Source organism: Stegodyphus dumicola, chromosome 6 (genome assembly GCF_044657685.1).
Source record: "Stegodyphus dumicola isolate Sdum_Otavi_A_Nest chromosome 6, ASM4465768v1".
Lineage (NCBI taxonomy): Eukaryota > Metazoa > Arthropoda > Arachnida > Araneae > Eresidae > Stegodyphus > Stegodyphus dumicola.
Window position 1 is genome coordinate 101,950,973 of NC_140773.1, and position 27,312 is coordinate 101,978,284.

Genomic DNA, 27,312 nt, shown 5'->3' on the forward strand with positions numbered 1-27,312 from the left:
CTGGAAGTTATACAGAGTTACAGTTGCATAGGGCTGGATACGGTGACAGTTACATAGTGATACAACCACATTTATAGTGATCAAACCAAATGGTTGCCAAATTTGGCAACAAAAATTTGTTTACAATTCCATCACCAGCTTCACACTAATCATGGAATTGCCTCTGTAATTTATTTTCCTGGCAAAGCTTCATCCTGTTGAAGCTTTTCATGTTATATCATACAAGATATACTACAACTAATATATATTCACTGAAATTATTTACATATATGCAAAATTTTAACACTGTGTATTTTTTTTTGTTGTTGTTGTTGTTGTATGTGTGAAATTGTGGGGGGGGGGGACTTAATGATTTGAAGCAGTAGCTGATAAATCATGTTTTGCCATTACAATTCTTTATGAGCAAAGTGCATTAATCACCGCATATGGTGTTTGTGCTCAATGTGAAGTTTACCATGAAAAAGCTACTGAACATGTTTTCAGCTGCAGAATTATCATCCATTTTGCTGCCCCTTTATGTTTGGTGACTTACTTTTTTAACTATATTTGAAATTTTGTAATATGTGTTCTTACTGTTTTAAATACAGAATTACATTAAATAATAAAATAAAAAGATAACATATATTACCTAACTGAAAAACTTTACTTGTTCCATAAAGTTTATATATCACATAAGTCAAAATATATGTTGTGTGTTGGTTACAGTTCCCGAGACAAAATTACCTAAACAAGCATTTAATCTCCATGAAGCCTCATTTGCCTTTACTTTGATGTCTTCACAAAATGCATTTGTAGGTAATAAAAGATTGAAAGTATTAACTTAAACTAATTACTTTGAAATCCAATATAAGTAATGCATTAAATTTAACTTGAATTTTACGAATTTGTAAATGACAACTTTATTAAAAAAAAAAACTGCAGTATATTACCTGCCACCATCTGTATATGTAAAGAAAGTACAAGTAGTCTTTTCAGTTCAGAAAATCAATATTTAGTTTTCAGTGCATAAGCAATGAATTAGGGTCTCCACGTAATATCTTTATAATTTTTATGTGTATTGTGATTTTTATCAGGCACAGTAGCTCTTAACGAAACACCTTTTATTTGCTTATATAAAGCCACAACTCCATTTTTGGTATTTAGGTTTTCCTTATTTTTATAAAGAGTTGATTAGATTTTGGATAAAATTGGACAACCAGAACTGGAGCCTATAACAGCTTATGGGAAAATTCTATTAAAATATAATCCAAAACTTTTCAATTTTAGTATTTAAGAGTTTTATATCAGTGTGAATAACGTTAGATCTTAGCTAAAATTGATGAGCCAAAGTGAGACTATGTGAAGCTTTGAGACACGTAAAAAATATAATTCTTAAATTTGTTGTTTTAAAAATCATACGACATATTACATTTTTTAGCATTAACGGAATTTTACGAATTATGTTGAGCGCAGTGGCAAAAGCAACTAAATGTATTATCCTGAATTTTGTATTTGTTTCGCCTTCAGGCCAAACCACTTCAAATATCGATATATATTGTTTTGAAAGAAATAATGTAACTCAACAGTGCAATATAAAAATGCATGGCAAAAACTAACGCTGCGTTAGGCCCTAAAAGTATGCCGATTTTAAAGGGTTTTTATTATTTTATGTGAAAAAAAGAAGTGATGTTCAATAAATAAAGCTGAGAGAACAAATAAAGTTGGTCATCTTATTGAGGTCAGAGGATGCATCCAAGGTTAATGTAATATTTTCAAATCAATGCATGAGAAAAGGGTGTATCTGAACATGTATAGTTTTCATTGTTTATCATGTAGAATAATGAGTATTATTTATAATTAACATTGAGTCATAAAATTAATAAAGAAATTAGATTTTATTTACAGTCTCTCGGAAGTGGGTTTACTTAAGCCAATGAAAATGCCATCATATGCTGGCCACATCTGATTTTTTTATTGAATGCCTAAATATATATCATTTGCGTGGTATTTCTGTAATGAAAATACTGCAGTATTTACTCAAACTTTAAAAATATATAAAATAAACTGAAACACTTTTCAAATAAGAAGTCTTGGGATAGTTAGTTTGTCTAGTGAGAGCGTTAAGACCGACAGTGAATAATTATAGTTATCTCTGGTAACTTCTTTCTTTCCTTGTTGTCATTGAAAGTTAAAGGGTTGTCGGAGTTGTTATTTTGACAGTATTGTGATTGACATTGTGGATGATAAGACTCAACAGTATCCTTTTCTGCATTTCCTTGATCCAGTTAGTCTGTCTCTAAAATCAGGCCTGGCCTTAACATGTCGGTAATGTTTGAGTATTTCTGTGGAACCGCAGCTCTCGTGTGCTAAACATTGCAAATTTTATCCTTTGCTATAGAAATAAGTTGGATGTGTTTGTTACATTGTGCCAAATATCTACACTTTTTTTTTTTTTTTTTATTTTGCTTGCATCATAATTAAGATTGTATGCTCTTACCAAAGGGTGGCACATATGCTGAAGCCTACATTCTTTATCCTGCTGATTTAGTGCTTGGAATAATTGTGTGAAGGCTGCTGAATACACTTCTTATTCATGTCAAGGTTATATATTGAGTTCTTTGACAAGGTACTGTAAACATTATTACGGTTCAATGCGCATGGTTAATGCCCATATCTTTTGTGCGTTTGTATCCTTGGCATTCAACAGGACAATGCAGGTCTGTATGCTTTGTTTCCTCAATACATGGGATGTTTGCCTACTACTTAGGCCGGTGTGTTCACCAAGTATTTTATTAAATGAAAATATGTGGTTTATATGATTGCAGAGAAACTGGCAAAACTGCACTCTCTAAGCAATATGATGAATATACTGGCATAAAATTGAAACTGGATGGACTGTAATATCACAGATGCAATCTAGAGTCACTGGGGTCCAGTTGTGTATCAGTTGATGTTGTAACTAGAGATAATCTACCTCTAGGAGTATCAATTTCAGCATAGCATGTGTGGATACTTAAAGATTTCCTGCTTTTTATCCATGCATTAACACCTACAAAGAGGTTGCATTGTGTAAGAGAAACAGCATTCTCCCTTATGAGTAATTTAAATGAAATTTTTAGCATTTATACTGTAGATTAGCTCAAGGGGATATAATAATTGGAATAAGTGTAACTGTACTGGTGATGTCACTGTCATCTATGCATAGACATTTGTAGTCAGTCCTATATGGTATTTAAAGGATTTAGAAACTGAAATGAGATGTATTTTTGAAGGAAGCTGTTGTTTGGGCAGAGCTGTCTTGTGTTAGTAATTATTCTTATCATCCTAAACAGCATGACATTAGATGTATTTGGTTCTCTAATATGCAAGACAGTCTGGTAGCTTATATAGTTTTATCGTCCTACAGAGTGTGTTTATAACATTTTCTGGGCCAATTAATTAATGTTTAAAATATAATAAGTTGTTTTTTAATATTCAATCAAATGGTTGTTTTTCTGGACTCTGGATTTTTCCCTTTCCCCCCAAACCATGATTTCTATGGTATAAATGCTTATCTTAAAATTTCCAGGTTTATTATTATCCACTACTTTCCATCAGTTATGTCAGGTTTGTGCTTAAAGTGCTGCTGCTTTTCGAGAGACCAAAGGTGTGACACCATGAGGTGTGTCCGTGGGTGAAACAACACGACTTTGCAGGAGTGCAATGAAAAAGTATATATGCAGTACATGTATGTCTTCTATGTCTTCATTTTTTCAATGAATGCAACAGTACTATATAAATTGCTGATTTTCTGTATGAAGTCTTACTTTTTGAAAGTCACTGGGTGTAGGAAAATAGAATTTCTTCTGTAAATATTGGATGTAAAACTGTCTCTTTATAGTACATTGATTTTAATATTTTCCCCCACTCCTCTTTAATTGTATTTCTGCAACAGTCATAAACCCCTTATTGAAACGTTATTTACATTAAAGGAACCATGTTTTGAAGTCATTTAGGAATGTGTTTTTCTTCATCGAGGGTAACAAAAGTATTTCGTTTATTTCCTGCTAAGTTTTCATAGAGGGTTCTGATTGTGCATTTGATCCACATGTCTTGGCAAAATCTGGTGAACATCGTTTTTCAGCTTTTTTAAGTTGTAAATCTTTATTTTATTTATTGAAAGACTTTGCAATTGATTTCTGCATCTACGGATACTCTTTTGTTACTAGCAGTTTAATTTCACAAATACCTTACTACTTGTTCATTTGATTTTTTTTTAATACATGTAGAAGTAATCAGATGGTTTCTCCCTTTCTGATAAATTTTGCATATTTTGCATTTAGAAGTGTTAATACCATGCATTTTACATTTTTGAGTACCGGAATAGGAGTATTTTCATTTATAAAGCTCAAAAACATATCCTTCAACTCATAGCTTGTTATATGTGATATTTTGAAAGAATAATAAATTTAAAGTTGTGGGCGATATTTCGGATAATAAGCTGTTGCCAGAAATGTTTGTTCTAGAATACTTGCTTCTCCCTCCCATCTCTTTATCAACATTTTTTCCCAAAAAAAAAAAAAAAAAAAAAAAAAAAAAAAATGTGTAAACATGCTCTGTAATGTCTTTGTTCTTTGTATGTATTGGCACTCTGCTATTTTGCCTAGTCTGTAAAATTGCCATGTACTAGTTCAAATAGAACATTGTCTACGTAATTCACAGCTTACTGAGTGATGTGAATGACATCTGCAAGGATTTAATACCCTTTCATGGCTATCCAAATCGTATCATTAAAGTGCATCAAGAATGTGCTACAAAGGCAGTTTAGGCTCTCTCAGAATACTTCGATTTAGCTGACTAGTAGCAAAAATTTTGGCAGAATTTGTATGAACAGCTATAAAATTCTTAAACCAAATTTTGGATTGTTTGCTAATGGAGGATTCATCAGTTACTAAAATGTAATCATCTTGTTGCTTCCATCTCATAATAGAACTTCCTTTCTCTCCAGAACTCTAAATCATTTGCAAATCTTTTAAATTATGTGCACATGCAAATCTCGTGACTTTATAAATGTAATTTGAAAGTTGGATTAATAGGAAATAGTGAATGATGTAGTTTAATCCCATGTATACAGCTTAGCATTCTTGATGAGGCACATATTCTGATTTAAATGCTGTTACTTTATAATGCACGTAATCATATGAAAACGTATTACTGTAATAATTCGCTTGTGAAGTGAGCATATTTAACAGGGTTAAAAGTTTATGTAAATGCGAAAATAGTGTTTTAATAGGCAAAACATTTCTGCATGATACAAGCATATTTTAGTCTTGTTCAAAAATATGATTTGCATAATTAAAGTTATGTAGGTTTAGTTATGTAAGTTATGTAGGAAAGGGAACATTTTTTAGAAAAAAATTATTTTATCCAATATCAGTTACTTTTCCGGAATGTTTTAATGTTAAATTTCGTACTGTAATTCGTATTAATTCTGTAGTGTTTTTTGTTTCTAATTTGCAAATGTAATTTTTTTCAGGCAGCTATAAAAGGTCTTGAAATGGGTGGTTTGAATATTATTTCCATAACTGATAGAACCCCTTATGTAATTGGAGGAAATCGACCCAGGAAAGCAAAGAGACTTTAATTTTGAATAAGATAAAGCTTCAGTTCTTTCATGTTGTGTATCACAGACAACTTCTGAATGTCAGTTTCAATCATCATGCCTTCATTTATTGTAGACATTGTCCTTTTTAAATGTAATTAATCTTTTGTAAAGAGAAATCATTAATAAAGATAAAAATTTTTAAATACAATTTTTGAGTAATGTGTTTTTATCTTCTGTGATTAATAATTGTTGCATTTCATTAAATCTAATATTTACAAAAATGCTTATTTTTATAAATATTAAGAAATTGCTTGTAACATGCTATGTAAAATCGGTTCCAGTTTTTATGAGGAAGATATATAATACTTGATGTTACTTATTTGTAGAAAGCGCTCTTATCAATATTTTTATGGTTTTTTCTCCTTTTTATTTTTAATGCTTTTGAGAATTTAACAATATAAAATTGAGTCTTTAAGAACTATTTTAGAGTATACTGCAATAAAATTTTTAATGCAAAAAAGGATTGTTAGGGAAAAGCTTTTCTTTCCTGAGAGTTTAGAATTTGTGTGTAGTTTATATTCCTGGTTTAATTTTCGTCTTTATCTTAGATATCTGCCATTTATAATTTTAGGAATTGTGAGTAAAATTTCTTTAAATTTGAAAAATTCAACACCTAAAGTGTTTTTTTTTTGGGGGGGGGGGTATTGCAAAAAAATAATTCGAAATTAATTACCCTGTTATATTAAACGTTTTTTCATTTTAAACATAAGGTAACTTTTTCACTGATTTTTATAAACATTAGGTTAATGTTAAATGGCTTATATTGTTATAATGTTTTTATTTTGTCTTTGCTTCATAATAAATAATTAACATTATTTAGATTTTAGAATTTTCAGTTTTTTTTTTTTGGGGGGGGGCACTTATTTTTACTTTTGAAATGGTATAAATGTTGTATTTATGAATCCTTAGAATTTTACCAAATTTTGGTTTGTTTTAAAATTAATATTTAAGTAAAATGTTGAAAAAACTCTTTTTAAGTGTTTAAGAACTGTTATGCATTTTTTTAAGAAATGAATGCACAAGCATACAAGGCAAATTATCAGCATTCCAAATGCAAGATTCTTGCCTGAAATGCCATTCTAAAAAGCTATGCCTGATTTAATGCATAGACTACAATTAAGAAGAATGTTTAAAAATAAAAGAATGTTTTATGCAGTGTTTCTTCAACTGGGACATTTTAAATTCACATTAAGTTGTATGTTTTTTATTATTATTTGGGTCAACATGCTGTTTAATAAGCAATGTGTATTTAATACTTGAGGTTCAGTTTATTTTGTCATATAAAAATGTGAAATTGTACGACCATCTATTATAAGAATTTATTTCTGCTATCTTGTTTGGATTTTTTTATTAGCAACCAAATTTGTTTCATTTACAGCTGTTAATTGCCTTTAACGAACTGTGTTTATATATTCCAAGAAGTCATTTCCGTATGATTGTCTATATTGAAATATTCTGTAAAAGGTATCTCAGTATGCATGGTTTATATTATATTGGATTCACTAGTGGTAATTATTAGTATATCTCTCTTAAACTGTGAATCTTGTAAATTTTCTAAATGAAGATTTGGTCCCAAAATCCTGAAGCTTGCAAAAATGGCCTTCAGTGTGTCGTATATATTTTCTTGATTATGATTCCTAATTGATACTTCTCCTTTTTAGGAGAATCCTAAGGCTTCCATAAGCTCCCAAAATGTTTTCCTATTTCATCTATGCTTGGAAATCTTAAGTAAAATCATGCATAGATTCAAGATGTTTGAAAAGAGGGTGTAGGATTTTAGATTTTTCATGGTACATTTGTAAAAGTGAAGGATTTTTGAGAAACATTAAGTATGATGTGAAAATTTATAAATTTTAATCAACTCGCATTTATTAAACATAATCAAGGTTGAAGCAGCTTGATGAGTAATTTGTTGCTAAGGCTCATTAGGTAGTTTTAGATTGCCACTATGAAACAAGTTAGTTCGCAGTACATATGTTTTTATGGTCCCTTTACCATAGATTGTATAAATGAGAAATTTCCATTGTTATTTTTGAAATTATCACTTGGAGGCAGATGACAGAAACATTGTTTTTTTATAGTTAACTAGTCTAAATCTTTTGATTCAATCCAGAATAATTTCCTTGTCTAAACAATAACAAAGTGATGACTGCATAGTTGTAAATAGAACATTTTGTGTAACTTGTATAAGGATTGTACCTCATATTTTTGAAGTAATATTAAATATGTTTAATTATATTGAGGATAGCAATTTGTATATTTATGAGCCTAAAATTATAAATAGTATTTACTTGAACGATTTATCACCTGTGTTATTTCTTATTCGGTTTTACAAGTATCGCCCTCGTATTCATGTTTTAATGCTTTGTGTATTTTATAAAATTTCCTAACATGTTAAGGTTATTAAATTACTGAACATTGCATGTGTATTGGAAATTAAAATACCTTTAAGAAGGAGGGCTTCTTTTACATAACTTGAACTCTGTGGTATAAACTGTTAGGCCACCTTTTGTATGTTTTGCCACATTTGTAAGTTTTGATAATTTAGGGATGGTACTCTTTTTTTTTCCCCCTTTTAATTTTATAGACATTATTATTAACCAAGTAATGCCTAGATTTTTTTCATTTATTGAGCAAATGCACAGAATTTTAAAATTCGTTTGCATGTTCTTGATGTTATTGTATTTACTTCCCTTGGCCATTATGCATGAAGGAATTATTTCAGACATGACGGAATGTTTATGTCGCAATAATATAACTAGTGCGTTGCAGTTAATGCTGTAATAGACATATTTTTTTAAGTATCTCAAGCACTTACCACTGAAGAAGGGTTTTGGAGATTTTTTTCCATAAATTGTGGATTTTAGTATTAAATTTCCAAAAAATAATATAGCATCAATATGCACCTTATCAATATTAAAAGAGCTGAAACAGTAATTTTTAGTGCTATTAACGAGCCGAAATTTTCTGCAGTCTCACGTGACTTCGCGAGACTTGCTACGTCACACTCGATTTTGGAGAAGAAGCAGAGTTAAAAAATGGTGATCCGAGCTTTCCTCATGTAACGTGGCTTAGAGTACCGTCGCTAAGTTGACCTCAGCTAATATTACTTGGTTTTGCCAATACGTTTTTGTGATTAGTGAATATTATTTCATTATTTTTATGTAATATATAAGCTGTTATGTATTTTATTTCTGTTTACGTAAGCCTTCTTGAACCTCTATGCAGAATGGCCGCTGTGATACGTGGTCTGCCATTTTGAAATCGTAATCGTACATCTGATGCGGTGCTCACATGAAATTTTAACTCATTTCATAATACATTTGATGCTTATTTTTTGTTATAATAAGCAAATTTGCGTTATTAAGGATAATATTTATTGTGGAAAAAGGTGTTTCAGCGAAATTCTAAACTAAATATGGATGAGGTAAGACAATGCTTTTATCAATTTTTAAATGTAAACATCGGCTTATTTTTCCCTAAATTTATGATAAATTACCAGTTTATGGATTTTTTTTAATCTATAAAATGTGTTTAACTGTATCGATTTGTTATATTTAAAGAATCTGTATTGTGCTGACTATACGGCAATTGCGTAGGACTTATTTTCTTAGTGTTACGAGGTTTGATTGATTGTTTATGCTCTTTTTGTTTATACAAGTTATTTCATTTTCATTTAGAATCAGTTTAAAAGATTTTAATCAATCTTGTAATTAAACATACAATGTAATCTTAAATCATATATGTGTTTTAAAGATTGATATTTTCACTTAATTTAAGAGTTTCAGCCTCTGTATTCTTCAGCAGCTTAAAGAAACGACTAAATCACAAATTATATAATGTGTTCCAACATTATTTTCATTGCAAAATGTTATATTAAGTGTGCTCAATAACTTCAACCAAAAAATGAAATTTTTTTATGGGTACCCATTTTTGCTATGAAATGAAGTATGTTACATGTTGACCACTGAACTAACACATCTTATGGTTCCCCCAAATTGCTTATATTAAAATATTAACTTTTTTGTTGTTTAATAATGCTTGTGTGAATAAGGAGAAAGAATCTTCCATTGTGAACTTAATTTTCATATGTTGAACTCTTATTTCTCTTTGTTTTTGGTATGAAAAGCTTTATTTTTCATTTATTATGAATAGTAAAGTAAAATTCAAGTTGAAAGTGCCTGATAAATTTATTTGTATGCGAGATTTTAATGGTTCTTATGTTCCTTCGTTAATAAAGCTTGTTCATAAGTAAGTTGCTAAAAAGTTCAGAGTGAATTATAGAATTCAGTTAGTATGTATTTTGACATGCATCTAAAGCAGTTTTGATGAAGTTACAAGACTAAATATTGTGTTTCAGTTGTCAGAAACCTTATGTCATTAAAATTGAACTGTATAGTTTCCATTTATTGTTATATATCCATTCAGATGGTGATTAATGGGATTAACCTGTTTTTGTGATACTGTTTAATTTATCAGATTATGATAACAAATTTTGTTTAAAGTAGTCTTATTAAATGTGTACATTTGCTAATTTTCTTATTTTTAAAAAACATTCCATTGAGGTAGGAAATTTTCTATCTCCTAAGTTAAGTACATTATCAAAGCAAACCTGTATTCCATGGATCAAGTACAAGTGAAAAAGTTGTCTGGTGATAATTGTCCGGAGCTAGTTTTATCAACATTTATCGATATTTATTTGTGTTGTCTTTCATTTTATTTGGTGAATTATATAAATGATTTCTTAATCTCATAATTATAAAATGTGGTATGCCTATATATATAGTATATTTCGTTTTGGCCCTTGAATATAAATAATTCAATTTAACGAAAGCAGTATTGTATACTGTTGTGTATATTTCTACACTTGCACAAACAGATAAAAATTGTTCAAATAAACTAGATGTTTTATATGGAAGTTGTGAACTTCTGTTAAGAACAGATATCCTTTTCCAAAATGAATGATGTTAAAATGGTTGTTATTCTTTCGCCTTGCTCATTTTGAGTATTCTTATGTAAAATCCTGTTGGTATTTTGTTTATTTCCATGAAAAAGCTGGGCTTATCCATTCTATCCAGCCTATGAATTATATTTCGTGTTATATCAAAATATTATTACTTATTAAGCTTGTTTTCTATTGCATTTTTTATATAAAATATGAAATAATTTTTATTTCTTAATTTTTTAAATAATATTTTAATTAAAGCAATGCTGTACATAAAAATGACTAAATATATTTCTACAATTAAAAATGTTAAAAAAATCTGAAATTTTTTAGATATAGATCATAAAATGTTATAAATTCCTGTCCCTTTGAAGTTTTATGTTCAACATCTTTGTTTTGTAATCTAATTTATTTTTATAAGTTTATAATTATTTTAAATATGAACTATTAGTGTATTACTATAATCATGATAAAAAAGAGTTTTTTTCTTTAGCAAAACAATTTGTCTTCCACTTTACATCAAGTCCGTTACCTTGATTATTTTGCCCACAATTAGTTTGTAAATCTGCCTGAAGGGGGCCGTACATATTTAGCGACATAGATAAACTAGTTGGGCTTTTATCTTGGTCACAATGTATTTCTCAAATCAAATTTTAATTGGTACTATTCGGTTTTGAGGACTGTAAAAAATTCGCCAAACTATTGTTAATGCCAGTGCTGCCAAAAATAATTGCGGCAACCCTAACGCAAGAAAGGAAGTATAATAGTAAATAACTATCTAAAAGATTGATGTTTTAATTTAGATGAAAGGTTAATTTCATGTACTTGTAATTGTCCTTGCACGCGCAAATTTTTTATCGTACAATATTTTGATCATTTGCGATGTACAATCAGTTGATCTAAAACTTTGCGGTGTATGGTATGGAAAGCAAATAGCCCTTCAGCTAATGCTAGCTGTTCCTCCGTTAACAATATATAGTCCTTGATGAGAGGTAATTACAATGATCAAACATCACCGAGTAAATCTAATTCGTTACATCGCCTAATTTAGTTTACTCTGCATGCATTTTATGTGTTTTTTTATTTCTTTACATTCACTATAATAATTAATAAATAATAGGTAATATATTTTTACAGTTCATTTAAAATAAGAAATGCAGATGTTTTCTAAAAATCGTGAATAAACTGCTATGTCATCGAGATAGGCAGAAGCAAAATCTTTGTATTTAGCGAATGCTTGGTTCATCAATCTTTGAAATGTTGCAGTAGCGTTACATACCTCGAAAGACATGGCTTCAAATCATATTGAGTTTGATATGTCTCATGAAAACCACTACTGAGAAAAGTAGGAGAATTTAAATATTTTTTAGTTAAAATCTGGATAGTGGTCGAAATTCAAATGGCAATCCCCCCCCCCCAAAAAAAGCGGTTTTTGAGCTCGCACAAGCATCATTCAGGCAGCTGGCATAGATCCAATTTTCACAGTTCAAGTCAAATTGTCTTTGAACGTGGCGGCACGCAATGAACTGGAAGTTGATCTGTCAACACTATCGTTATCTTCAGGGCAGATGTTTTTATTTTATTCAGCTTATAATTCCTTATTAAATGTAGTATTTCATCTCGATGTACTTTGTCTTTGATATGATTTAAATCAAATTCCTCGTCATTATAAATATCACGAATACAAATCAAATGGTTTTCTGGTTGCAATTTTCTAATTTCGGCTATGCATAATGTATGCTTTACGCATGCGCGCGTTGAAAGAAATGTTTAATAAAGTAAACAAATAAATATTAAGCTTTTTTTTTTTGTAAATTTTGATACCTTTTAGATCATAATTGCTCATTATTTTATAAATTACGGTTTTATATTTTTAATTTTATAATTTCTGCATGCCATCTTACCAGATTTAAACTGATGATGTATAATCCGGAAAAATCGATAATCCGGAATCACCGAAGTCCCGTCGAGTCCGGATTAAAGACTTTTGACTGTATAACTATATTCACCAAAATATCGCTGAATATTAAAATTTAATTTTTAATCTTGAAATAAGTAACTTTATTTTAATGTTATTCGTATCATTTGCCGTGGCTTCTTCCTTCTAAATTTATTTATTAGTTAATAATATTTTCAAATTTCAGGCAGTTTTCTCTGTCATACTTCTGAAGCTAATTGGAGCAGTATATTTGTTTTGCAGTATAAATATTACAGTCAAAAGTCTTTAATCCGGACTCGTTGGGACTTCGGAGATTCCGAACTATCGGTTTTTCCGGATTATAGATCATCAGTTTAAATTTGGTAAGATGGCATGCAGAAATTATAAAATTAAAAAAATGAAACCGTAATTTATGAAATAAAGAACAATTATGATCTAAAGAGTATCAAAATTTACAAAAAAAAAAAGCTTAGTATTTATATGTTTACTTTATTAAACATTTCTTTCAATGCGCACATGCATAAAGCATACATTACGCATAGTCGAAATTAGAAAATTGCAACCAGAAAACTATTTGATTTGTATTCATGATATTTATAATGACAAGGAATTTTATTTTAATCATATCAAAGACGGAGTACATCAAGATGAAATACTACATTTAGTAAGGAATTATAAGCCGAATAAAATAAAAACATCTGCCCTGAAGATAAGGATAGTGCTGACAGATCAACTTCCAGTTGATAGTGCACCGTCATGTTTCTCCCCCTTCTCCCGCAGAGCAGCGTGAAATTGATAAACAGATTTCAGAATGGTTAGAGAAACAAAGGATATGCCTTTATCCATTTTTTGTTTGGACATCGAAACATGCTTTCCCTTTGTAGATCCAGCATAGAAAATTCTATTTGACATAATCGAAAGTTCCAACTTACTTTTATAAAATTGTTCTAACAGTCTGCAAAAAGTAATAAGCCGGTTCTAATTCAAAGATTAAGGAACAACGCAATCTGCAACATTAACTGAAATAGATAATTTTAGCTTAGCTTATACCGTCCGTTATACATTAAATACACATGCGCAGAAAGTTTGTAGTTTTGAGGTCCGGATTAAGGAATTTTGACTGTAGTAATTAATTGTAGACTTCTTTTTGTGTAAGTGTGCATTATAGGCATGTATCCCTCCCAGTATGTAGCACTCAAACTTTTGTCTTCATTTTACTTTGGTTTATACAGCTTCTAAAGAACATTATTCAGAGTATCATCGGATATATTGAAGAATGTAATTTTACTTTTGCAATATTAATTTTGTTTAAATTCTTCATGTTGCTCAAATGAAGATACGTAACTTATTAAAGCAGTTGTAAATTGAACATATTCCTTCCTCAATGGCATGGCAGCCTAGAGTGAGCCCTGACCTTTTCAAGAATTTTCTTGTCCATGGTCTTCCAGTTAATCACTGTGACGAGGTCCTCTTCCAGGCAATCAACCCATCTAAGGCTGGGTCGTCCAAGGCTTTCTTGTCCATGGTCTTCCAGTTAATTACTGTGACGAGGTCCTCTTCCAGGCAATCAACCCATCTAAGGCTAGTTCTTGTTCCAGTGGGCTTGGCCAGGAGTATTTTCTGCGTTGTGCATTCCCTGTTCATTCTAATAATGTGGCCAGCCCATTTAATCCTTTGGATTTTTATGTATTTCCCAACATCAGGTTTTTTGTAAGTACAGTAAAGTTCTAAATTTTAGTGTCTGTGCCAAAATGCACCATCAACTTGTATCCCTCCAAAAATAGCTGTTAGTATCTGCCGCTCAAAAATACCAAGGGCATTTTCATCTTTTTGTGTCATTGTCCAGGTTACTGAAGAAATGTGAGTATAGGTCTGGTTAGACATTTATAAATTTAAAACTTTTTCTTTTAATGAAATTTAATTTTAAATATTTCTTTAATCCGTAAAAGTATATGTTGGCAGCTTTAATTCACATATGTACTTCAGATGTGATGTTGTTATTAATGTTAATCTCAGAGCCCAGTTATATAAAGCTATCAACTTTTTCAAATTTATAAGTACCTATTTGCAGGTGAGTAGCAGAGTCTGTTACCTTTGTGTATTCCATGTATTTAATTTTTTTCCTGGTTTATAGTAGGGTGCATTTTACCTGCTTCTCTTTCCTGGGTCAGAAATGTCTGTTTCAGATCAGAAGGTGTTCTTGCAATGATATGTACATCATCAGAAAATGCAAAGATTTGCAGATTTATGGAATGTTTCCTCTACTGTTGATTTCTAAGTCACAAATAATTTTTTCTTATGTTGAAGAGTAGGCATGCCAGTGCGTCATTCTGCCCAACCCCATTTTTAATTTCCATTGCTTCTGAAAAATCATAAATTAAACATATTATGCATTTTTAAATAGCCATTCCTAATCAGCCCTCCGAATATTTGATTATTAGATTATTTCATTCATTCAAACTCATACTGTCTTTTTTTGTTCTGCTAGGCTTTGGCATTGCTATTATTAAAATAAAAAACTTCAGTAATATAATTAACCATTACTGAATATTCAGTGTCACGATATTTGAATTTCTATTCAGATTTAATTTGAACAAAAAAAAAGTCCTGAAAATTTACAAATATGAAAATATTAAATAGTAACATCGGTGTAGTGTTTTTTCAGCCATTATAGCTAGTGTAATGTTAGTTGTACTGTTGCAAGATGCACAGCTGCAGTAAGATAGCTTCACTGTGGAAGTTGCAGGGAAAGGCAGTGTTGCCAGATTTAGCACAAAACCACCCATTTTGTGACATGCAATGGACGAGCCAGAACAATCTAGAAAGCATTCTGAGCAGTTTTCCTCGAAAATTTTCTCAAAGATAGATTAAATCTATATATACCCTACCTGTATGCAGAGAAGTGTATCTTGAGAAGTATATTCAGTAGTTTTGAGTTCAAAGATTAGCTTGAGAGTCACCAAGCTGAGTAAGGAGCTGTACTTTATTGCTTTGTCATGAAACTGTGTTTACTGTTGTACTTACATTAAAGAAGTAATGTACTTACATTAAAGAAGTAATGTAGCCTGAAGGCTGTGTTGCTGATAGTTTTTCGATAACTGTAAACATGTCATTGGAATTGTCCTGTGTAATACTGGCGAATAAATTGTATTTTGATTCTTCAACTGTTATCATCAGTTACTCCAAATCCACGATCCCTTAGAATGCAATAATACATATGATGTTCAGAACTTGAATTATATTGATTACTTCTTTAATGTAAGTAAATGCAAAATTTGAAATCTGCTTTTAATTAAAAACAAAGTTAAAAAGTTTCTAAAAAGTCCTTTGTTTATTATAATAGTAAAAATTTAGCAAAGTCTAGATAAACTCTTAAATTTTAATGTTCTCTTTCTCGACTTAATTTGAAACATATGGTAGAAAAATATGCCAAAGGAAAACAAAATTGGGAACTGCAATCTCATGTTTGGCGAAGACATTAATTAAAACTCTCAATTTTAAGGGCAAGCAAATAACGGACCCTCTTTGTAGCACAAAGAAAAGAGGAAACTACAGTCATATTTATACCAAAAAGTAAGGACCAGTTCTAATGGGAATGTAGTGCTATCTGTGCTTCAAAATAATAAGGAAACGTGAAAAATTAACCTATAACTGCTGTGAGCAGTTCGAGAGACCGCTGAGGATTTTCTAACAGTTGTTTCCACCCCTAAAAAAGAGAATGTTCCCTATCCTTCCTCTTACCTTCTCAAACCCATCTCCAGAGTTGCCAACTCTCCCGATTTAGGCGGGAGACTCCCGACTTTCGACCGGTCTCCCGCCAACTCGATTTACAATATATTTCTCCCGACTTTTTCTTTTTCTTAAAATTTCTCACGATTTTTATGGAACTTGGCTTAATACTTGTTATATGAACAAAAAAAAAAAAAAAAGGATTTTGCATGTCTAAAAGCAATTGAATTTTATCTAGATTATATCTAAAACAAAATCTTGCGAATCAGATGAGAAATTTTTCTGCTTTGTGAGTGAGAGCATACGTATCCAGAAACGTCATTCTCCAGTTTTCCAATGGGCACCGAGCTCCACTGCGTGTCATCTGGCATATATCAGCCAATGAGCACAAAGCAAGCTCAAGGCTGTTATTTGTATGTTCTTTAGTTAATTCGTTCATCTTGTCCTGAGTTGTGTGAGTACACGTGCCTTCAGGAAATAGTTTTAGAAATTATCATCTTTTGTTATCTCTACGAGAAAGGTGAAATACTCGTGTACGTTTCAAAAATCGTACACAGTTTGACTTTTCTTCTATTATTTCCTCAAGGAAATGTAATAAATTTGCGATGTGTACCGTCTGTCGTTGCGATTTTTCGATTTCGCATGGTGGAAGGGTAGATGTTCTCAAACATGTGCATACACAAAAACACAAGGACAACATGAGTTGTTTTAAAAAAAACTGAAAATTTAATTTTTCTTCGGAAAAAAAGGACCAAAAAGTTATTAATGCAGAATGTCTGTTCTCTGCCTTTTTACTGGAGCACAACCTGCCACTGAATGCATCGGATCATGCTGCAGCTTTATTTAGAAAAATGTTTCCCGATAGTGAAATTGCTAAGAAATATTCAAGTTCAAGGACCAAAACACATTGTTGATATTTATTATTATCTTGAAAGGAGTTCTAAAAGGAAGGAAAAATTGAAACAATTCCAACAGCTGCATAACTAATATTAGTGATGACGCATTAGAAAAACTTTTATTAGCGAAAGCAGGCCTACGTAGCAATTGCTATGAACAAAATTATGAAGTTTCTTTCTTAACGAAAGCAAAATCTGCCACTGTTCTTAACATTTGTATAAAAACTGATTGAAGTGTCTTCCCCCTCCCCAAACAATGCAGTGTAAAGTATCTTTGTGTTGCTTTCATTTAAGAATTAGTAATTTACTATTTAAAGTAAATTCATTATTAAAAACTATATTTTTATCATTTAAAAAGTATTTTTAACATTGTGAAAATCTCCTGATTTCTTAAAAACGTCTCCTGATTTTTGAGTGTGATAGGTTGGCAAGTATGCATCTCACAAAGTCACATATTCAGTTTCACACTTCTAACTTTATTATGGTTTCAGTTGCTATGTTTTTTTACTTTTTAAGTTGTCTGTCTTGCTCACAGCAGATACGTAAAAGTTCAATGGCTGATAGATGTTATTTATCGGATGCTTGCTTTTCATAAAAGTGATAGATATGGCTTCAAATGTTGCATGAAAACTCCCTGTATATCTCACTCAATAAGAAATTGAATATCTTTCAACAATATTTTTTATGTAGAAATGCTCTGATTCTGAAGCATCATGTAGTATTTACAGTGAAAGCAAAAGTGAATTTGAGCTTTCTGCAGATGAATATCATAATTTTTCTAATGACTGTGAGCAGAATGATAATTTTTATGGAAAAAATCACTTCAAATGATGCAAAAAAGAACCAAATCTGGCGGTATGAACACCAAAGTATAACATAATAAATAATTCAGCTTCTTGGTCTGAAACATCCTGCAAAAATAGGCTCTAAAGCAGAGCCGAAAGATAATTAGAATTTATGTTCATGCGTATTGATCCAGTCATATCCTGATTCTACAAAACTGAAAAGAAAAAAAAAATTATGCTTTTATTAGCTAATCAACTTATTAAACCGCATCTGAAAGTTGGGATAGCTTCCACTTTTTGGCCAAGAAAATTAAAGATAGCAGTTAGAAGAATCCTTGGACAGAAGGAAGTTAAGAGAATTGATTTATCAAATCAAGAAGAAAAACATGTAGTCTATGCCCACCTTGAAAGAAGAGAAAAACAGTGTACAAATAAATACTTGGACTGCAAGAAACCAGTGTGTCTTCAGTGCTCCCAAAAAATGTGTTTTGACTGTGTATCATCCAGTGATTCATCTTTGTAAACAAAGATATACTAATCTATTATTTATTAATAATTAAATTCATTATTATAGAATTATGGTTTAATTGACAATATTTAAGTCTCATATTTTCATGCATGTTTAATAAATTCCTTGTGTTCTTTAAAAGCTTTGTTCTTTAAAATGAACAAAATTTTAATTATGAATTAAACTATGTAAAATTAAATGATTTATGTCTAAAATATAATGATTTAAATGAATTAGAATTCTACAAATATGCATAAAGTACCTATAACATTCCTTAAAAAGGCATAAAAGTATGTATTTTTACACGTTTCTTTAAAGAGGTCTGTAAGACCACTTGCTGTAATTAATTATTCCATAAAAATTGTCACAGCAGTTAAATGTTAAGATAACAGATAAACATTAGGAAGGACTGGATTAGAATTAGTGTCATTAATTAAACAACATAAAGGTGATGCAAACTTGCAAGTGATCGAGTTGAAGTGCTAGATGGAGTGATCTTTACAGATCCTTCTCTGTGTGAAGTGATCTTCCAAGCAAGGAGGCTGATCTAACTATCGACCACAATATTGTTCAAAATGATCGAACTCTGGAACTTGATGCACCATTATTATGTGAAGGGAGGAAGGCTGTTGAGAATCTAAATAACAACAGGGATACAGGCACAGGTATTAAGGTAGAACTTATTAATATTTACCTACTTGAACTAATTGATGTTATTCATAAAGTTTTACTTAATGTTTGGATTATGGAGCAGATGCCCATTGAATGGCGAGAGAGCTTCATTTGTCCCATTTTTAAAGGAGACGGACTCGAATGTTGCAATTATCGAAATATCACCCTCTTAAATGTGGTGTCTAAAATCTTCTCCCATATTTTATATGAGAGATGTATATAATAAACTCCATTTTTCAGGTTTTAAAAATTCCATGACTGTAATTTCTGTGAAATTTATAATATATATTGCTATTGTTGTGTGGGATATATTGGCAAAACTAAAGAAGCATTAAAATTTTTCGTTAAAGAACACGAATCTTGCATCCCCCCCCCAAAAAAAAAAGAAGTATGCAAATCTTTAGTAGCTAATCACGATTTTGACTTTGAGTTTGCGAAAATTATTCTGAAAGCTTTTTCAGTTGGGGAATTGGATTTTATTGAAACTTTTCATATTGATGGGGATTTATCTTGTTTAGGTAATGACATTAATCTAGTCCACCCTAACCCTTTTAAAATTCTATTATCTTAAATTTTCATGTTTTCTTTTTGTTTCCATGGGCAGATAGTGCTACCTTCTTGTTCACTTTGCTTCTTGGTTTTTGGTATAAATATGGCCATGGCTCTTTACAAAGAACATTCTGTACCTGGTCGCAATCCAAATCGATTGTTATTAAAATCTCTGCCAAACACAAGGTTGTGCTCAATTTTATGATAAATGTAGGATAGTTCAGAATAAATTGTAGAAAAAGAAAACATTCTTTTAATTTTTGTACTAAATTTATTTTGCACATAAAGGTATGAAGCGAAAGGTTAACTCTTTAATTTTCATTTGACAACACTGAAATTCTCACTGTAGATGGTGATATTCAAAATAGTGGCTTCAGAGAATAAAAAATTTTATTGTTGGCGGTATAATTTAATATTTGGGACATGGAAAACCGCTTGTCACATTGAAACATGTATGCGATTCTGGGAAGGTAAATGTTTTCTGCACCTCAACGAAATGTAATGTGTTTAGACTTTTTTCTTCACACAGCGTCATGATATTTTTAGCGATGTGTATTGAAGAGAATACGTTGTTTTCCTCACTTTGACAAGACTTGCAGCATTCTACTCATTTTACCAAGTTTCATTGTTACCTATATGGGGTTATATGTGTAGCAACCAGTTATATTATTATTTTGCCTTTACTTCTACTTCTGTCATCAGTCCAACCAGGATTTGAATTATTTAATTCATTTAAGCTCAAATTCCTTGAATTCAAAAGAGAGCTAGCAGCTAACCATACTGCTATTACTTCTCTTAGGGACTGTATTAGTTACCTCATCTTTAGCTTTCCTAATTGTAATTGTTCATGAGAGATTTAAGGTCTGAACTAAAGCTTGCAGGTGCACTTCTGTCTTCTAATTTATTATTTTGATTTTACTTGAATTTTTGTTTCTGATTTTGTTACAAGCTATGGGGATTTATTCTCTGTACATAGGTTGTGTATATGAACTAATTTACAGAAATTTAATGATTTTTATTTAATTCTTAGGCTGATAGTTAAATAAAAAAAAGGTTTTATGAAACTTTTTTTCTGGGGTTATTTTACTTAGAAGTTTAAAATAAGATTGTAATTTGACTATCTTTCTAGATCCAGCAGTTAACAATTAGAATAAGGTGGATCTGTACACATGTATGGCAAAAACTCTGTAACTAAACTATTATGTCAAATTTATTTTATTGAGACATATTTCAATTTTGTGCAGAACTCTTCCAAAATTAATTTCTTATCTCTAAGGAAGTCAAGCATTTTTATGCTATTGCTTCTCAGATTTTACAACCATTAGCAATTATATGCTTAATGAACACTTTTCCCAAATGAAACTCTAATATTTTATAATAATTTCTTAGTAATCCTAAGCAGAAATCATAATTTATTTCACCAATGGTTGTGCATGTTGAAATATTTCGAGTCCTGAGAAGATTCATTGGTTTGACAATTTAAATTTTAGTCAAAGTGTTTAATTCCTATTTTTTTTATCAAATATTGTTATTTCAGATATATATCTTTTACCTTAATCATTAAATCTTCATATCAGTAAGGTTTCATCAACAGAATAAAAACTTTTGTCTTTTCAAAGTTTATGTCAAAATCGGCATATTGGTGAAATTCTTTATCTTGCGATATTTTCTTGTATTTTTTGATTTCTTGTTTGATGACCTTTCTTTCTACCTCACACTAGGTTATAGGCATTTTGGTGTGCTAGTTAATAGTCGCCAGTAAATACCGCATTAGGTTAGAAGCATTTTGCTGCCCGGCATATCTAAAAATTTTCAACCCTTAGTACTACTGCTCTGCACCTGCCCTGGCTCTGATACCAGCATTATGCTTCTTTTAATCTGTTGATATTTTTTGTCTTCCTAATTTTCAATCACCATGTGCGTCTGACACGACCTTCATGAAAGCTTAGTAGCCAAAAGAAAAGTTGCACTATGATCCACTGTTTGATCACTACAAATTTCGGGCAATGATGTGAAATTTTGCTCTCGTAAATGTATATTTTTAAAGTCTGATCTTTTATTTTCTAAAATATCCTCTTCTTACAGACTCCATTTAAAACTCAATTTCAGATTTATTTCCTTTAGGTAACCGAATAGAATATTGTACTTTGTACAGTCTGTCTATCATAAGAAAAGCTCTTGCCAGTTAGTCTGCAGCTGTCTGTTGCTGTAAAACGAGCCTTGACCCATTGTCCATAGGGGTGCCAAAAACAAAATAACAATAAAGCAACTCTTGTGTGAAGATGGATTTTGAAAGGCTCTTTAGTTTGCTGTCATCTGTGGTGTTAATCCAGTAATGGGACTTCTTTCTTCTCACACATTATTTTATTTATATATATAAGAGGTATTAATTAGATTGCAAAATATTTACATAAGATTAACATTAAAGTCAATTGAAGAGTACACACCTGCAGATTATCGTGTAGTCCTATTAAGATATAAGGTGAGTGCTCGCTTGCGATAATCGTGCAGTCACCTCCGACGCTGTCCAAACCCTAACTGACTCTTCCCTGCGGCAATCAATCGCCAGAGGGAGTTGTACAAACTTTTTCCCTCGAATACCAGGGGGAGGGAGATATCAGACATTACACCCCCACCTAAGATTGTGATTGGGGTGCAAACCCAAGATCACATATCTGATAACCGTCTGATACATATTTCTATCATCAATTCGTACAAATTTCATGAATAATTTTTCATACAGTACAAATTTCTATGTTGATCATTACAATTATCAATAATAGATGAATCACTATTATCTATATAAAATACACGAAAAAAATGTTCTAATATTTCATAGAAATCATAGCAAATAATATATCATACAACTAACTCAGCATAACATATCTAAACATAAATACCAAAGAATGAAATATTAAAAATTCGATTAAAATATACTTAACACAATAACCATATGAGATATCTTATCTCCACTGAACCTGTAAAATATAAAAGATATGGTTATTTAATATAAAAAAATTGCAATAAGAGGTATGTGTTTTTGTCATGGTTTTAAGCTTCCACTTAGTGTTTTTAGTCAGATATTGAATAAAGTCACTTATTTCAAGTCACACATAACCACATAAAGTGTCCACTTAGTCTGATGTGAATCACTTAGTTCACCATGAATGTCACTTAAAGTCACGCAGAGTTCACACAATGATGGCCTCTATAATCAGGAGGACTACCGCACATCAGTCCTGTAGAGGTAATCGAGACACAGCATCAGCATTATTAAGCTTTGCCCCTGAGCAATGAGAGATAGTTAGGTCGTATTTCTGGAGCACTAATGCCCAGCGTTGGATGACTGAGCAGTGTTTTCAGTGATAAATACGAGAGGATTATGGTCAGTGAGCCAAAAATCTAAGGCTTGAATTTCTTCAAGCTCCACATCACTGTGAATGCCTCTCTCTCAAGTGTTGGCCATGCCTGTTGAGGTTTTGTTAATTTTTAGCTTGCAAAGCTGATAGGACATAATTTCCCTTCTCTGCGTTGTGATAAACAAGCACCAATGCCTGTTAATGACGCACCTGACTGTATTACGAAGGGTTCTCGAAGCTTGGGTGTGTAGAGATCAGTAGCCTCCACTAGTGATCTCTTCAATTCTAGAAATGCTCTCTCATGAATATCAGTCCAAGGAAGTTGTTCAGGAACTCCTTTTCTGGTTAATTCGGTGAGTGGGTATGCGATCTCAGCGTAATGTAGAATATATTCCCTATAATAATTGCAAAGTCCCGATAAACTTCTCAATTCTTTCTTTGTTTGTGGTCATAAAAGTCAACCAACAATATGGCGTAAGTATTTTGATCTGAGGTTTCGCGAATGAGCACTTTTCTAAATTAGCTGTGAAACCTAGTTCTTCTAATTTTGATAGTATTACTTCTAGGTGGTGCAAATGAGAAAGCCAGTTGTTTGAAAATATGGCTATATCATTGATGTAAACTCGAGAAAAGTCTCTATATTTTGACAAAGCTCTGTTCATTACTTGCTGAAAAGTTGCAGCAGCGTTCTTTAGTCCAAATGGCATAACATTGAAACAGTATTGAGTTCCTTACTCTGCTCTTCCATAGGTATTTCCCAGTATCCTTTCAACAAATCGAGAGTAGTAATAATATTTGCTCTTCCGATACAATACATCAGATCGTTTACGTTTTCCCATCAGGAAATCATCTGTTTTTGTAACGACATTTAATGACCTGTAATCGACGCACAGTCTAACACTTCCGTCTCTCTTATACACACACACACGATTGGATGTGCGATGTCAGCTTCACTTTCTTTCATTAATCCTTATCATAACAGTTCTTCTATTTGATTGTCTACTTACGATTTTAATGACTTGGGAATCCTATAATACGGTTTCTTCCGTTCTGAACCAGATATTAGTCTGATCCTATGCTCTCCCGCATTAGCTATTCGAATTTCACTTGAGGATAACTTAGGATACTTGTTTAGTAATGTCTTAATTTCCTCTTTCTGCACATCTTTTAGATGATCTAATTGAATGTTCTCTATTCCTTTAATTCTATAACTTGGAAACGCCTTGCTAGATGGAGTTGGACGAATTTCTCCGAATTCATTCTCATTTTCAAATACGACGCCCACTGCTTGAATTCTAGGGGTGTACTTTTGAATTTTATTCACTTGACGTTCCGAATTTTTCCATCTGGTAACTAGCCCATTAACTGCCATGATCCCACTTGGGGATTTGTGTTAGTAGCCTAAATTTGGTAACTTTAATTAGGTTGGCAACAATGGTTACTTTTTTACATTGCTGTTTAAACCATTCTCAAGTTTTGCATGAGTTGTTGAGTAGTAGTTGTTAAATGAGTGAGCTGGAGGGTATTATCTGTGAGAAGTACAATTTTTGTGAGTTTCAAGGTTTCAACATTTTCAAAATGCAGGTATGCCATATTATCATGTACATCATTTTCAACTCCTGTGTACTGCCGTGCTCTCTAATGGTTTTAGAATATATTTAGTAGCTATTTGCTAATGTGTATTTTATTTTCCGATGGGGGCTACTTGAATGTCGATCCTCATTTAGGGCTCATGGCAGATTCCATCTATATTCCAATTCCCAGTCTCTATGTGAATCTAGACATCCAGAAATAAATGTAAATTGAGGGGAAAAAAAATTTGGCACTTAATGGGTTAACTTGATACAAATGGAGTGGAGTGTGTTGAACTATCTCCCCGGCCCCTGTACATCATGCATATATTTTATTAGTGGAATCTGGAATAAGTAGGAGTACTTGCTCTCCGATGTCGAATTTCCGAACGGAAGAACGTCTGTTAAAATATTAGGCATAGGCTCTCTTCTTATCCAGAGCGGTTAAAGAAGCTTGTTCCGCTTCTTTTTCTAATCGTATTTTCAGATCTTGTAGATATTCTGCAATGGATTGTGAGATATTGGCTGGCAAAGGTATATCTGCTGCCCCAGATGACTTTAAAATTGCTAGAGTTCCATGGGCCTCTCTTCCGTATAGAAGTTTAAAAGGCAACACTCCTGTAGTGCAGTTTGGAACCTCTCTATAAGCAAATAATAGAAATGGAATTTGTTTGTCCATCCTCTTTTGGGGTCTTCTCGTATTACATGATGTAACATATTCTTAAGGACTCTATTCCATCGTTCTATTAAACCATTGCTAGCTGCATGACCTGGACATGAAAATCTCGGTGATGCCCCAATTCTTCTAAGAAATTCCTGGGTCAATGCCTAAGTAAAATTAGTTCCCTGATCACTTGCTACTACATTTGTACTTCTGTCTTAGAAAATATTTGCAATAGTGCTTCACATGTAGACTTAACACTCGAAGAAGTTATAGGTATAGCTTCTGGCCATCGTGTATGCTGAAACATCACACATAACACATATTTATGTCCTCAACCTGATGGTGGATCGATAGGACCAATAATATCCATGTTCACAACTTCGAATGGCAAATCCGGTCTGCACACTGGGGGTTATGGGTGCTCTCTCATGTATTCTTTCCGCATTTCTCAGCTGACAATTTTCGCAAGATTTACAGTACTCCGCAATGTCCTTAACCATGGAAAGCCAATAAAAGTTATATTGAATCCACTCTTTGGTCTTTGGTCACAATTCCTAAGTGTGCACCGAAGACTGATTCATTTGCTAATTGGAGAACTTTCGAGCGTCTTTTCGCGGGTAATACCAGTTCGGATACCTTTTCACCCGAAACCTTGTCATTATGATATATCAAACCATCAATTAAAAGAAAATTTCCTTTACCCTTCATTAAATTTGACCTGACAGTCTCTAAATCGTCACATTCCCTCTGTTCTTTCAATTTTTTCCTTTCCGATTTCTCTGCCTGTGACGTTGTTTCTTTAACTTCTTCATTATTTACCTTAATATTTGCCGATATAAGTCTTGTTTTCACTTCCTAACGAAGGTGTTCCCATTATATTTAATTTCTAGCGCTGACTTCCATTATCTGTTGTCTCGGATTCTAGGCTCTTTTCTACTACTATCCCTTTGTCTGATTTTTCTGTATCTCTAAATGTTAACGGTGTAAAGAGGTTTTCATATTCTTTCTCCATCATTTTTAATACATTGGTAGGAATTAACCCTGGCCCTTTCAGTTTATCTGTGACCGCTACAACGGCTTCTATAAGTGTTGTTAATGTACTGCGTCTACCCTTATTTATCAACATAAAAGTCTTAATTAACTTGGCTCTTATTTCTTCCTCGAAAGCTGAAATCAAGATGATGACTCCATAATCATCGTTTACATTAGTTACATTTTCTGGTCTTAAGATAAAAACCTGAGTTCTGCTATCTTCAATACATTCAGTTTCCCTTCCATTCATGTTTACCGTAATAAATTTCAGGGGCTGAATAACTTCCGATGCATTTACTTGTTTACAGCAGCTTCCGAAGTTGCGCGAAATCACCTTCACAATTACCATGTCATTGTTCCCCCGTTGGATCGAAACATTCTTTTCTGTTTGCTTAGCCTTCTGCAGACAGTTCCGCGCTAAGTGCGTTTGGTCGCCATAAATATAGCACTGCTTTGTACGACGGCCCTGTGGCTTATCAGAGAAATTTTTCCCCTTCCAGCTGCTTTTAGTTTGGGAGTGGTTATGGGGTCTTACCCCCTGGGTTTGAATTATTCTTTCTGCGCTAGTAATTGGAAACTGTTGACTGGGAAATGCAGCTGCATCGCTAATTACTGTCTGCATAAGCTTTTTTCCTTTCGAAGTAAAGTTTCGCTTTCTTTAGCTAAATCTTTTGGAGTAAACCAGCTATTCCCTTGATGTATTTTTATATGAGCTGCTGTTTTGCTATCTAGTGATTCCATCAATTTGTCTGCTACAATTAATTCATTTAAAGATTCAAAATCTTCAACTTTTCTTAATTTGCAATAGTAATCCCATGCCGCTCTTAATCTTGAGGCAAACTGTATATGGGTTTCATTTCGGAACCGTTTAGCTTTTATAAAATTGTCTATGCATGCATCTACCGTTGGTTCAAATTCCCTTAGAACGATTGACCCATTCGTAATTACGCATTTCTTCGCTTTTAACATAGGTTAACAGATTCATTGCTTTTTCTCCCAGTATATGAAGTAATATTTCTACTTTCATTTCGGTAGGGATG

The 27,312-nt window shown here is 32.0% G+C and overlaps 2 protein-coding genes across 3 annotated transcripts in view; both read left to right on the top strand.

Annotated features, from left to right (window-relative positions):
- mRpS11 (mitochondrial ribosomal protein S11) overlaps positions 1–5,771 on the top strand; it is a 65,046-nt gene extending 59,275 nt beyond the window's left edge. Inside the window, exon 6 of the mRNA XM_035371088.2 lies at positions 5,495–5,771. Within this exon, the coding sequence (XP_035226979.1) occupies positions 5,495–5,602 (108 nt within the window). The 3' untranslated portion in view covers positions 5,603–5,771. The remainder of the gene's footprint in view (positions 1–5,494) is intronic.
- Positions 5,772–8,644: 2,873 nt separating this feature from the next.
- Chd1 (chromodomain-helicase-DNA-binding protein 1) overlaps positions 8,645–27,312 on the top strand; it is a 123,621-nt gene continuing 104,953 nt past the window's right edge. For both annotated transcript variants that reach the window (XM_035371090.2, XM_035371091.2), the window contains exon 1: positions 8,645–9,050. In XM_035371090.2, coding sequence (XP_035226981.1) covers positions 9,042–9,050 — 9 coding nt within the window. In that variant the 5' untranslated portion in view covers positions 8,645–9,041. The remainder of the gene's footprint in view (positions 9,051–27,312) is intronic.